The sequence below is a fragment of the Oncorhynchus mykiss genome, chromosome 13 (genome assembly GCF_057628025.1).
Source record: "Oncorhynchus mykiss isolate SJ-2025 chromosome 13, ASM5762802v1, whole genome shotgun sequence".
Taxonomy (NCBI): Eukaryota; Metazoa; Chordata; class Actinopteri; order Salmoniformes; family Salmonidae; genus Oncorhynchus; species Oncorhynchus mykiss.
In genome coordinates, this window is record NC_143034.1 from 40,487,602 (window position 1) to 40,500,173 (window position 12,572).

Consider the following 12,572-nt stretch of genomic DNA (forward strand, 5'->3'; position numbering starts at 1 on the left):
GGTCTTCCTTCTCCCGCCTTGCCTGAAAGCAGCGGAGATGATTCGTCTTCTTCGTCAAAGGACTCGAGTCTTCACGTTTCAGTGATATTCAACGACATTACGCACTTAATTGGCTATTGGATTGCTCAACAATGTCTAAATAGGCTGCCTATGTGGCTGTTTTTGTCTTTCAATTAGAGATAAAGAAATGTTCCTACAAACCCAACATAAGCTACTATTGTAGTATTCGCATTCTCGAAGCTGTGGCTTTACAACAACCCGAAGAGAAATGTCTGCATCGTTTACCAAGCATGTCTGCGCAACGCTGCTGCGCAGGGGATTCGCTGCTGGCAATTGTGGTGCTGCCCAAACTGCCCTGAAGAGAGCGCTGCTGCTCCGTCTGATATTCTCCTCAACAGAACCACATTCTGGTAGGCTACACAAAGTCAAACAAGTATACCTACAGTACGTTGTACAATGTTTTATAAATTCATTAGTTTATTTTTGACAGAATCCCTGGACATAAATCTAGTATGGCTTAACCAGAAGTATGAAACCTGGAAGGTAAGGAAGTAAGGCTTTGCATGAAAAGTTAGCAAAGCAACATTTACTGTATGAAATGCAATGTTATCACCATCATTCTATTTCAATTATTATCTCACCCATTTTTGACTGGTAGAACGGTAGAAAGGACTAGATGGAAAATAATGTACATGCATGGAAAATAAGATCTGTACAACTTGGTGTACAAGTCTGTATGAAGGCTGTATAGAAGGACCAGGGCATGGTGAATATTCCCTGTTGTCTCATAGAGAGATAACAGTACAGACTTGATGAAGGCTCTACTGGCTGTTGGATGCAGCTGGATGCTGAAGTTGGATGCTGAATGTACTCTTGAACTCTCTCTCAAATAGATCCTTCAATCTTTCGCCCATTTCACGGAACTCTGCATTATCCTTCAGAAAAAAAAGACACATTTGGATAGAAAACATAATAAACAAACTAGAAATACAATAAATACAAATCATTTAGCCTAATGCAGCTTTGTTATGGATTAAGCAAAGGCACATTGTTAAAGTGTTATTCATGCATTAGCACAAGTAAAGTTGACTAGCATAATTCCAAGACTTTCTTTCAAAATGTTAGCCCTGAGTCTTCACATTGGATACTGCAGTAATGCTGTCTTACCCTGTTAAATGTGGCACAGTTGGTGAAGATAAACATCACGTCAGACACAAAGTGTTGCATTGTTTTGTAGAGATTCTGCTGCAGCTTCTCCACAACCCTGCCCAGCCACATCGGAGTCTTTATCACACTGGTGTAGTTTCTTACCTGGCAATGAAACACAGACGGAGATATGTGAACTTTGATAAGCACACACACAGAGAGAGAACCAAGCAAACTTACATTGATGCAAGGATCTGTCACAAAGATGTTGTCCTCGTCCGCTTTGTACAGACACAGCAGGAGGTACTGACATTCCTGTCAGAGTAAACGTGACTGGTCAGAGATGGTTTACATTTCATTCTGAATAATTATTTCATGTCAAGTATATAGTGATGCCTATAATGGACAGACAGATAGGTTGAGTAATTGATTGATTGAAGGAAGTTGGAGGCAATTGGCCCAATTGTAGCAGTCATTAATACAGGCTCCTCACCAGTAGGTGGTCAGAGATTCGGCAAGTCAAGGCTTCCTGGTAGGTCATTTGTTTGGGGTAGCGCCACAACTGACTGGCCCCCAGAACACAGAATGTACACATCCACGTACGATTATCCCTGTGATAACACACATTTCAATAGTGCACAAATTAGCTGACAGCTAAGTTTACCTACACAGAACAGACCTCTCTTGTATCAAATGTATTTCTCCTACTCTCTCTCTCATCAACTCTCAACTACTCTTCTCACCCCAGCATAGCGTCATCCACATTAGGAAGATGACATCTCTGATGGAAGGAGCGAGGACACTTATCACAGCATATCAAGCTGCCCTGGCTTCTACAGATGAAGCAGTCGTCATCATTATCTTGATCGTGCTGCCAAGACAGAAGAGATTGGTTAACAATCAAGCACCAACTTCATGTTTGTGTGTTAACGAATTTCGTACAGATTGGTTTTCCACACCCTTGTGTGTAAAACAAGGAGACTCCTTATCACCGATTCTGTTTGCTATGTTTATTAATGATTTGGCCAAATAAATGAAATAGTTAAATACTGGAGTAAGATATGTTGAAATGCGGATTATATTATTTTGATGGCAGAAACTGAACAAGACTTGCGGAAAATGTTATTATGTGCAGTCAATTGGTGCAAAAGATGGAGAATCCTGATTTTAATTTGTTAGATTTTTTTAATGCATTTTAGAAATCCAAGTACTAAGATACGTTTTTCAGTTGTGGCGGTGAGTTTACTAGAAATTATAAATATTTGGGTCTTTATTTTGATGAACATACTGTATGACCACCTTTCAATACGGCACATCTGCCCTGGCTGACTCAGCATGTAGAGCTTTAAGAAAAACAAAAACACTCAAAGATATTGGTTATGCCACATATTCCAAACTTTATCAGACATGTGTGTCCTGTTCTGGACTATTCAGCAAGAGTGTGAGTTGCTAAGAGGTATCTCAAAGCAGAACATATTTTTTAAGTGTCCACAAGTTTGTGCCTATACTGGCAATAATTGGGGACATTGGCTGGGAACCCTATGAGGTGAGATGGAAGGCATGTATGGTGAGACTTTGGAATAGACTGTTGGATATGCCAATTGCCAGAACATTTTTTCAATGGGATCTTTTCACAGGAGGAGCCTGGGCAACCGAAATGTCAGACCTTTTCCAGCAGTCTGACTGAAAACATTTGTACAAAAATCTATTGCACTTTGTACCACGATATTTACACTTTCCTTAAATATGTGGCTGAGCGATGAGGAGAAACTTAAAATGTTTTGTCCATTGTGTATTTCTGTTTGTTAATTTTTTTTATAAAGACTGGAATAAAATAATAAATAAATAAATCTCACACCCTGGCCATAGAGGCTTTTATTCTCTATTTTGGTTAGGCCAGGGTGTGACTAGGGTGGGCATTCTAGTTTCTTTATTTCTATGTTTTGGCCGGGTATCGTTCACAATCAGGGACAGCTGTCTATCGTTGTCTCTGATTGGGAATCATACTTAGGCAGCCTTTTTTCCCCACCTGTGTTTTGTGGGTAGTTGTTTTCTGTATAGTTTATGCACCTTACAGAACTGTTTCGTTTTTTTCACTTTGTTCAAGTGTTTTGGTTAATAAAGAATCATGAACACTTACCATGCTGAGTCTTTGGTCAGCTCCTCATTACGATGAGAGCTGTGACAATATAGCAAAGTGCACGTGTGTGTCTGTAGGCCTGTCTCACACTTGAATCTTCTTTGTGCGAGACCAGGTTTAAATACCTTGTTGAATTTCTCTTTAGTTTTTATCATTTTTACTGATTGAGGGTTATTATTATTGCTTGCATAACCTTATCTACTATTATGTACTGATTTATTTTTTCATTATTTATGTGGTGTGCACTTCGCAGAACACCAGAATAATTATCACTGAATTATCACTGAATCATTGAAATGTTTGTTATGTGTCAAATAAATCCTGTAAGGGATGGGTTGCCAACTGATGATTTCACACGAAAATGTCATTAATTCATTCCTTATACAGTAATGTTAAGAAACATCTTGGAATTTCATTTTTACAACTGAAGCATTTGTTTAACCAATGTGATTGGTAAGTGGGTGCCACCATATTCCTGAGGGTGGAGGGGGAAACTTACCCGGTCTTTGACCGTGGAGCTGCACAGCTTGCACTTACACAGGAGAGAGTGGATGTGCAAGAGCTTACTCTGAAAATTAGAAACAAACAAAGACAGTAGTAGTACTAAAAATGTTTTTGAAGGGAAACCTTTTCATCACAGGTCCTTAAAGACCTGCCAGACTATCTTAAGCCATTCCTAGTACAGTAGGTTGGTAAGTGCCAAACACACTTCTCTCTCTCATATCTCTTCCTCACTCTCTGTTCTCTTTCCCTCTGTACCTCGATGAGGACGCTGAGTGGTTTCCCGTCACACTGGATGTCTTTCTTCCAGGAGGGATCTTCCAGAGCTGACCCCTCCGTCACAAACTTTATCGGGGTCATCCAGCACTGCTCCGTACGGATGCTCTTTCCACACGACCCTGGGGCAACAGAAAAGATAAGGACAAAAGGAAAAACTCAAATGAAACCCTATTATAACCCTAGTATAAATCCAATATGGGTCACTACAACTGACTAGAGTGACATAGGGCTATGGAAAAAGAACCTGTAGTGTATTACCGACAATAGCGAAAATTGGTAATTTACATTTATTTTTACAGGGACATTTTCATTAAAAGTGCCAGTTTTAGACAGCAAATGTTCAACCGTAGTCATTGGGCAGTACAGACAGACAATGAGCACATACAGAGCAGAGAGCAACATATGACAACTAACACTAAGAACGCAGACAGACAGAGCAATGACACAAAAAGCAACCAAACAAAAGACAGAAAATGAACAAACAATATCTACACACCTCACAAACTACAGACAGGTTGTGTGTTGCACAGTTCTGTGTGTCTGAAAGCAGTGAGTTCCAGACATGGGAAGCTCTCACAGTGAAAGCCGTTTGACTGAATGTGCTTTTCCTTAAGGGAACTACACACTCACCTCTCATGGCCTTGTGGATCAGCTGAAATGGGTTTTCTGCTTGATAAAAGCACTAAGTGGGGGCGGTATTTGAGGTGCAGCCAGAGAAAGAGGGTTGCCAACATGTAAAAGTGTCTCCAGTACCTCCAATAGGTTTGGAGACATGGCAATAGCTATAGGATTTTCTTATGTTTATTAAACCTTGAGAGAATAAAATATGTACCTGATGCAAACCGATCCTTATGTAGCATTCCATTGATGGCTCCACAGGTGACTTTGAAGACACACTTTTTCACAACACCATGGCTGACTCCTGTACTGCTCTCTCCTACAGCAGTATTTGCCTGCTCTCCTCTCTCTCCTTCCTCTCTTTCCTGCTCAGCTTCTTCTTCTTCCTCCTCACCATCATCCTCCTCAGATCCTGAAGTAAAGATAAACAAAGACGTTTAGGGTCAAAAACCTTATAGCAACTGTGACGACCCTCCCACTCTGTCTGCCGTATTCTCTCTTTGTTCTTGTTTCCTTATTAGGATGCCGGTGGGCGGAGTTGGGAGGGTCGTCAGCTACATGGGAAACACCTGGGCCCGGGTGTGTCCCAGGATAAATAGACTTCTTCCACATTCATTGGGGAGACTCTCTCCATGCAGACACAGACAGATTTGGTTTGTTTGCATTGGCACCGTTCAACACCCCTAATTATCACATGTACACACGCGACCACTCACTTACACTACTGACTAAACACAAACCATTGTTAATTGTATTTACTTTACTTCAGTTAATAAATATATTTTGTTATTCTTTATCTCCACGTTGTCTCCCTTTTTGTTACGGGCTTCGAGCCGGTTTGTGACACAACAAAAACACATGGTTAGAGAAACATCATCCCCTTTACCAGATAGTCATGTTTAAAGGATTCAGAAAGATTCCATTGAGTTGTGATTGGTGTACATACCTGTTATTGAGCCTGCTGATTGGTTGGAGGGAAACAGTGCTCTCTTGGCCTAGAAAGGAGAAAATAGACAGACCAGTTGTACATATTTCAGTCACATAATAGACTCTTCTTTATCTAATATGGTAAGGTGACTTGCATTCATAAACAACATGTATTCATTCAGATGCTATGACGACGCAGCACTATCTTTGCATTTTCAATGGTCCCACATCTTTCCATGCCCAGTATGGTATAAGCCTCTACTTACAAAAACCGAATTACCATGATGTGTTACCGTTCTATTAATTTGTGAGGACCTGGATTATATTTGGTTTATAAAGGCAAGGATCGATTTTTTTATTCAGTTATTATAAAGTCATTTTTTTACATAGAATGATGTGGGTGAACTGTTATATAGATATACAGTATGATGTGGATGTAGTAAGCATTTGAGGGCATTTGCACAACTAAATAGTCTGATTAAATTTGTTGATCCAGATGATGTGGTATATTGAAAGATTGGTCTCATACCTGTGCACTCTTTCTTCTTTTAAAGTCTGGTGAAGTTAAATGGCCTTCCTGAGGTGGGTAGGATGGTGATGGGGGGGGGGAGTAGAGAAAGGGAGACAGACATTGCTTTTTAGTGTTGAATGACATATCAGTGAAATATCTGTAGTTAGTTTCTTTACAGAAAAACAAAAAGGATATAATGTATAGCTATAGTTTGTTGCTCCGTCTGGCCCAATTTTCTGGTATATGTAATGATAAACCGATATGCTGTGGTAAGATTAGGGGAGACCGGGGGTGGTTGTCTCACGGGTTGGTTGTCACCGTGCTAATTACTACCAATCTAAATGGCGCTGTGTAATGTTTAAGTTAAAATGTGTGAATTCTTCGACAGAACTCATTCACCTGGCCAATTCATGTCAGCATGACAAAACATTGAGGTGAGGGGAATTTATGTTTCGTATAGGTACAAGGGGGAAAAAAGTGTGATATTTCTTCGTAAATGTTTTAATTATGGGAGTATCCATGAACAGGTACATTTGTTGAAAACAGGAAAGGGAGAGCTATATTTCAAACCTATTTCTGAGTCTCTAGGTCAAGCTACGTGAACTAGCATCTTAAATGATTTAGTCGTTATCCCAGTTTATCGATTTACTTATGGCCCTGCCTACACCGAACGATTTTACAAATAAAATCTATGAACAAAAAAATATTCCACTTTATTTGGAATGGTAAGCAAGGCAAAATTAAACATGCCTATTTATATAATGAATATGAATTTGGGGGCTGAAATGATTAAATATTAAAGCATTGAACCTCTCTGTCACATGGATGACGCTGGAGAGACAAAGCAGGTAAGGGGAGTCAAACATTTAAGAAATAACGGACATGGAATGAGACAGGAACAGCGTCAGCATAAAAGAAAACAAAGACAAAAAACAATCAATGCAGAAGCCAGAGCTGGGGAACTGACAAATATAGGAGAGGTAATAACAAGTGATGAGTGACTCCAGGTGAGTTCAATATCGCTGATGCGCGTGACGAGGGAAGGCAGGTGTGCGTAATGGATGATAGGAGCGCGTGATGTTGGGTAGCCTGGCGCCCTCAAGCGCTAGGGGGGGAGAGCAGGAGCAGACGTTACAGTACCCCCCCCCCCCACCCGGGAGAACCGGCCGAGACATGGGCGCTGGGCAAGCCGGGTGGGGTGTGGAAGCCCAACGAACCGGCAGGAGCGTGAGAGCCTGGTGAGCCGGCTGAGGCATGGAAGCCTGACGATCCGGCTGAGGCCAGCCTTTAGCCTAGCGTATTTACTTCACACAAAGTCGGCATGAATTCAGAGCACACGCATAATTGACACTGCCGGTCTGCACATGCGACCCGAATGCAGTTAATAAACCCTACAGGAAACCCCTACAGTATAGCCTATAAAAGAAAGTGTGCCTCTTGAGCTGTCATTGTGACTCTTCAGAAAGTCATAAATTTGATAGGTCTATGCACAATTCACTACATATGCGTCTCTATTCACAGACATGAAGTCTGTTAGCCTTTTCCCTCATGCCTCTGAATTGTTATCTTCTCCTGTCCTAAAGCCTAGGCTATTTTCCTATCCAGTCCCTATCCCACTGAAACCCCAAATCCTGACTCCTGTCACGCATGAAAAATTCTTAACTTAATTTGGTGACACATAGGTTGCATTCTGAAAGCACGTCTCTCGCTTAAGCATGTCAAAATACCGTTATAACATGTCCCCCTCTTCTCTGCGCTGTCTCATACTTACTGCCCATATGAGAACTTCGGTAGAGAATGTGTGATCAACAAATGATATGAGAGTAGATATGGATATTAAGATACCTTGATATTTAAACTATTTGCACTCTTCAAAATAGTTATCCATGAGCTGATCTGGTCATCAACGAATCATCAACAAGACTTAGCCAAAATATTCTGACATTCGTTTATTATTAGGTTATCTAGCAAGCTTAGCAACGATGGTCATTTGACTGCCATTTGTATGATTTGACGACGCTATGGTCGGGATGTGCTCTGTGCGTCCTGAGTGCACTCTGTGTCGTGAATTAATTGAGGAACATGATAACGCTCAGAATTTATGAACGGCCTGCTTTGCAATTCACAACAATGTCATTGGCGATCAAAGACCATTCTATGAAGGCGTCACTACAGATCCGGGTTTGAATCCTGGGCTGTGTTGTAGCCAGCCTCAACCAGGAGACCCATGAGACGACACACAATTAGCCCAGCGTCGTCTGGGATAGGGGAAGGTTTGGCCAGCTGGGATGTCCTTGTCCCATCGCGCTCTAGCGACTGTGGTGGCCAGGCGCATGCACGCTTACTTCAGGTCACCAGCTGTACGGTGTTTCCTCCGACACATTGGTGCGACTGGCTTCCGGGTTAAGCGAGCAGTGTGTCAAGAAGCAGTATGGCTTGGCGGGTCGTGTTTCGGAGGACGCGTGGCTCTCGACCTTTGCCTCTCCCGAGACCGTACGGGAGTTGCAGCGATGGGACAAAACTGTAATTACCAATTGGATATCACGAAATTGGGGAGAAAAAATGTGATAAAATCAATTAAAAGTTGTTTGTATGTGTGTGTCAAGGAGTCAGTGTAAGTATGTGTGAATGTGTGGGTCCAGGTTGTGTGCATAGAATTAGTGCAAGAGTGGTATTGCAAAAAAAAGGGTCAATGCAGGTAGTCTGAGGGCACATGCCACATTTTTCAGCCTCCTCAGGGGGAAGAGGCATTGTCGTGCACTCTTCATGACTGTGTTGGTGTGTTTGGACCATGATAGATCCTTAGTGGTGTGGACACCGAGGAACTTGAAGCTCAGAACCGGCTCCACTACAGCCCTGTCGATGTGAATGGGGGTGTGCTTGGCCTTCCATTTATAGTAGTCCACGATGAGTGTCCTTTGTCTTGCTGACGTTGAAGGAGAGATTGTTGTTCTAGCACTACACTGCAAGGTCTCTGATCTCAACGACGTTGGTGATCAGGCCTACTACCGTTGTGCTGTCGGCAAACTTAATGACGGTGTTGGAGTCGTGCTTGGTCACGCAGTCGTAGGTGAACAGGGAGTACAGGAGGGGATTAAGCACACTCCCCTGAGGTGCCCTGGTCTTTAGGGTCAGCGTTGCAGATGTGTTGTTGCCTACCCTTACCACCTGGGCGCGTCCATCAGGAAGTCCAAGATCCAGTTGCAGAGGGAGGTGTTCTGTCCCAGGGTACCTAGCTTAGTGATGAGCTTCGAGGGTACTATGGTGTCGAACTCTGAGCTGTAGTCAATGAACAGCATTCTCAAGTAGGTGTTCCTTTTGTCCAAGTGGGAAAGGGCAGTGTGGAGTGCGATTGAGACTGCGTCATCTGTGGATCTGTTGAGGCGGTATGCGAATTGAAGTGGGTCCAGGGTGTCTGGGATGATGGTGTTGATGTGATCCATGACCAGCCTTTCAAAGCATTTCATGGCTACAGATGTGAGTTCTACTGGGCGATAGTCATTTAGACAGGTTACCTTGGCGTTCTTGGGCACAGGGACTATGATGGTCTGATTGAAGATACGTAGGTATTACAGACTGGGTCAGGGAGAGGTTGAAAATGTCAGTGAACACACTTGCCAGCTGGTCAGTGCAAGCTCTGAGTACGCACCCTGTGGCCTTGGGAATGTTAACCTGTTTAAAGGTCTTACAGTGACTCCATGTTGGAATTAGATATGAAGATAAAAAGGGTCAGTCCACATTTCAACCCAAGACCTCTGTGTTTCTCCTAATATTGAAAATAGTTTTGTAAGATATACTGGTGCTGAGAAATACACACAAGAGTAAAAAGTGTGACAACCAACCCCAGTCTCCCCTATATGATATTGTATATGATACAGACTATATGATACAGACCTATATATATCCCAGAGTGTAGTGTATGGCAACATTGTCCAAATGACATAGGCCTGATTAGAGTATGAAAAGTGACCACGCTGTTCAACTTTCCTGTGTTATCACGTCTGGTTGAATTGTGTTTTTAAATGGTCAAATAAATTAGATCAAAATATATGCTGTACCTGGATCAGTTTTTCCAGAGTGGTGTCTCTACAGCGGATACTGTACTTCCAGTTCTTGCGGCTCTTCTTCCCCCCAAACTCCTCAAAGCCACTTGGGGTGAACCAGCGACCCTGGGCCACAATGCACTTCTCCCCTGAGCCAAACCAATAAGGAAGTCAGACATCAACCAGCAACCCTGAACCACAATGCACCTCTCCCCTGAGACAATCCAATGAGGAAGTCAGACATCATACACACCACCACAAATTAAAACCATGCAAAGTCAAATAGACTGTGGTACACATGTGCCTGACAGTGATTGAAACCTGGGTCTCCTGCACATCACAATACTGTGTTAACCCACTAAAGGCTATGCACTAGATCTGGGCCCGTATTCACAAAGGGTCTCAGAGTGGAACATTTATTGTAAGTGCTGAAGGGTAAAAAATAAAAGCTATCCTTAATCATAAAAGTCACACCTAATCAACAGATTTTTAGGACACCTGTCCTAACAAGTTAAGAGTTACCAGCAGGTGTCTTGATAATAGAAAAATGCAGCGAATCAGTGGTTCCTGCGCCACATGCAATTACTTTGGAGTTGTTAAAATAATGTTTTGATATTTCTGCTGTATATGATCAATCCATAAATGATCTAGACCTACTGTACATGTAACAGTATCTCTTGAGCATTTGACAATGATTTCACATGAGGCCAATTCCACAAGTATATGCCTAAATACTTATAAACACTAGGCTAATAAATAAACAAGTTTTTCTTTTGATTATTTATTTATTCACATCATGTCAATTTTAAGTTATCCAACATCACTTTGTTAAAAAAATCTGTTTAAATTGGGCATGCCTATAAATTGGGCAATTGATGGCATCTACGGCTTATGTTAAATTTGATTGTGTTCGATGAAAATGATAGACCTTTCAAACATTGTTTACAACGTTGTATGCAACATTATCTGCAAGTGACTTGATGCCTTGTGTGCCAAAGCGATTCAGAGTTGTTAAATGGGAGTGACGAGTGTGTTGATATAACGGTAATATTGTCAAAATCATGCTTTAAACAACCATCAGAATTGGTTCAAAAAAAATATGCATGCCAACATATTAGAGTAGGCAACAGTGGATGCTGTTGAGGGGAGGACGGCTCATAATAATGGCTGAACGGCGCGAATGGAATGGCATCAAACAGATGGAAACCATGTGTTTGATGTTTTTAATACCATTCCAATCATTCCACTCCAGCCATTACCATGAGCCCGTTCTCCCCAATTAAGATGCCACCAACCTCCTGTGGTAGGCAATGTGATATCCAACTTTTTACCATTGCAACATTTGATGTAGGCTACAGTCACATTCACCATGGTTTTTATTTTTATTTTACCTTTATTTAACTAGGCAAGTCAGTTAAGAACAAATTCTTATTTTCAATGACAGCCTAGGAACAGTGGGTTAACTTCCTGTTCAGGGGCAGAACAACAGATTTGTACCTTGTCAGCTCGGGGATTTGAACTTGCAACCTTTTGGTTACTAGTCCAACGCTCTAACTGTGTTACCTATAGAGTTAACAGGCAAGGACTGACCATCCATGCTATTAACAATATAGCTTTAACCATGTTTTGAGGGTATTCTTCAAGAATCAATGGGCACATATCATAAATGTGTAAGTCCAAAAATGTATGTAGCAACCGCAGATTGCCACTTGTAAGGTCTCAGGCAAGGTTATTCAGCCAAACCACATCCATCATTACACACAAACACATCATATAAAGTCCTTGTTATGACCTACCTTTGGCCAGCTTGTCCCTGTTGAGCATGCCTTCTTTGTCCCCACAGGTGACTGGGAGATGGCTCTTGTAGATTGGCCAGGTCCAGATGTCAGCTTTCTCCCCCTTCCTGAAAGGTGAGCCTGCATGGGAACACATTGGGGACAGTCATTAAGATTTGACTTGAAATAAAAAAATGTATATATTTCACCCCGCCAAAACAATAAACCTACTTCCTACCCTATGAATTCAAGAGTCAATATTTACTCAAGAAAATGTCTGTTTGAAGTTAGAGGTACTTTAGACTTTCCTACTCAAGGCCTCCTCTTTTCCCCAAGGGAACATAAGCCGGGGACTCACAGTATTTGAGCCTCTGGACTTTCCTCTTCTGACTGGGGGTGGACTGGGTGGATGTGCTGGGCTGCTCCTCCTCCGCACTCGCACTTCTCTTTTTCTGTTTCCTCTTTTTCCTTCCTGTCTTCTCCTCCTCCTCCTCCTCTCCTCCTTCCGCTGAAGCCTTCTTCTTCTTCTTATCCTCCTCCTCTTCATTCTCCACCTTCTCTGGCAGTTTCTCATAGAATGTGAATGACCCTACAAGGGATTGGTGGCAACATTGAGCAAACCATGCAACCTA

General features: G+C 42.0%; 1 protein-coding gene across 1 annotated transcript in view; it reads right to left on the reverse strand.

Moving 5' to 3' along the window:
* The window catches only part of LOC110486115 (uncharacterized), a 35,614-nt gene that overhangs the window by 18,494 nt on the left and 4,548 nt on the right, over nucleotides 1-12,572 (reverse strand). The window contains exons 3-15 of the mRNA XM_021557482.3: nucleotides 12,299-12,529; nucleotides 11,962-12,081; nucleotides 10,181-10,314; nucleotides 6,141-6,188; nucleotides 5,631-5,679; nucleotides 4,899-5,096; nucleotides 4,046-4,185; nucleotides 3,786-3,854; nucleotides 1,890-2,017; nucleotides 1,640-1,757; nucleotides 1,387-1,461; nucleotides 1,168-1,311; nucleotides 810-935 (exon numbers count right to left, since the gene is read on the reverse strand). Coding sequence (XP_021413157.3) covers nucleotides 822-935; nucleotides 1,168-1,311; nucleotides 1,387-1,461; nucleotides 1,640-1,757; nucleotides 1,890-2,017; nucleotides 3,786-3,854; nucleotides 4,046-4,185; nucleotides 4,899-5,096; nucleotides 5,631-5,679; nucleotides 6,141-6,188; nucleotides 10,181-10,314; nucleotides 11,962-12,081; nucleotides 12,299-12,529 — 1,568 coding nt within the window. The 3' untranslated portion in view covers nucleotides 810-821. The remainder of the gene's footprint in view (nucleotides 1-809; nucleotides 936-1,167; nucleotides 1,312-1,386; nucleotides 1,462-1,639; nucleotides 1,758-1,889; nucleotides 2,018-3,785; nucleotides 3,855-4,045; nucleotides 4,186-4,898; nucleotides 5,097-5,630; nucleotides 5,680-6,140; nucleotides 6,189-10,180; nucleotides 10,315-11,961; nucleotides 12,082-12,298; nucleotides 12,530-12,572) is intronic.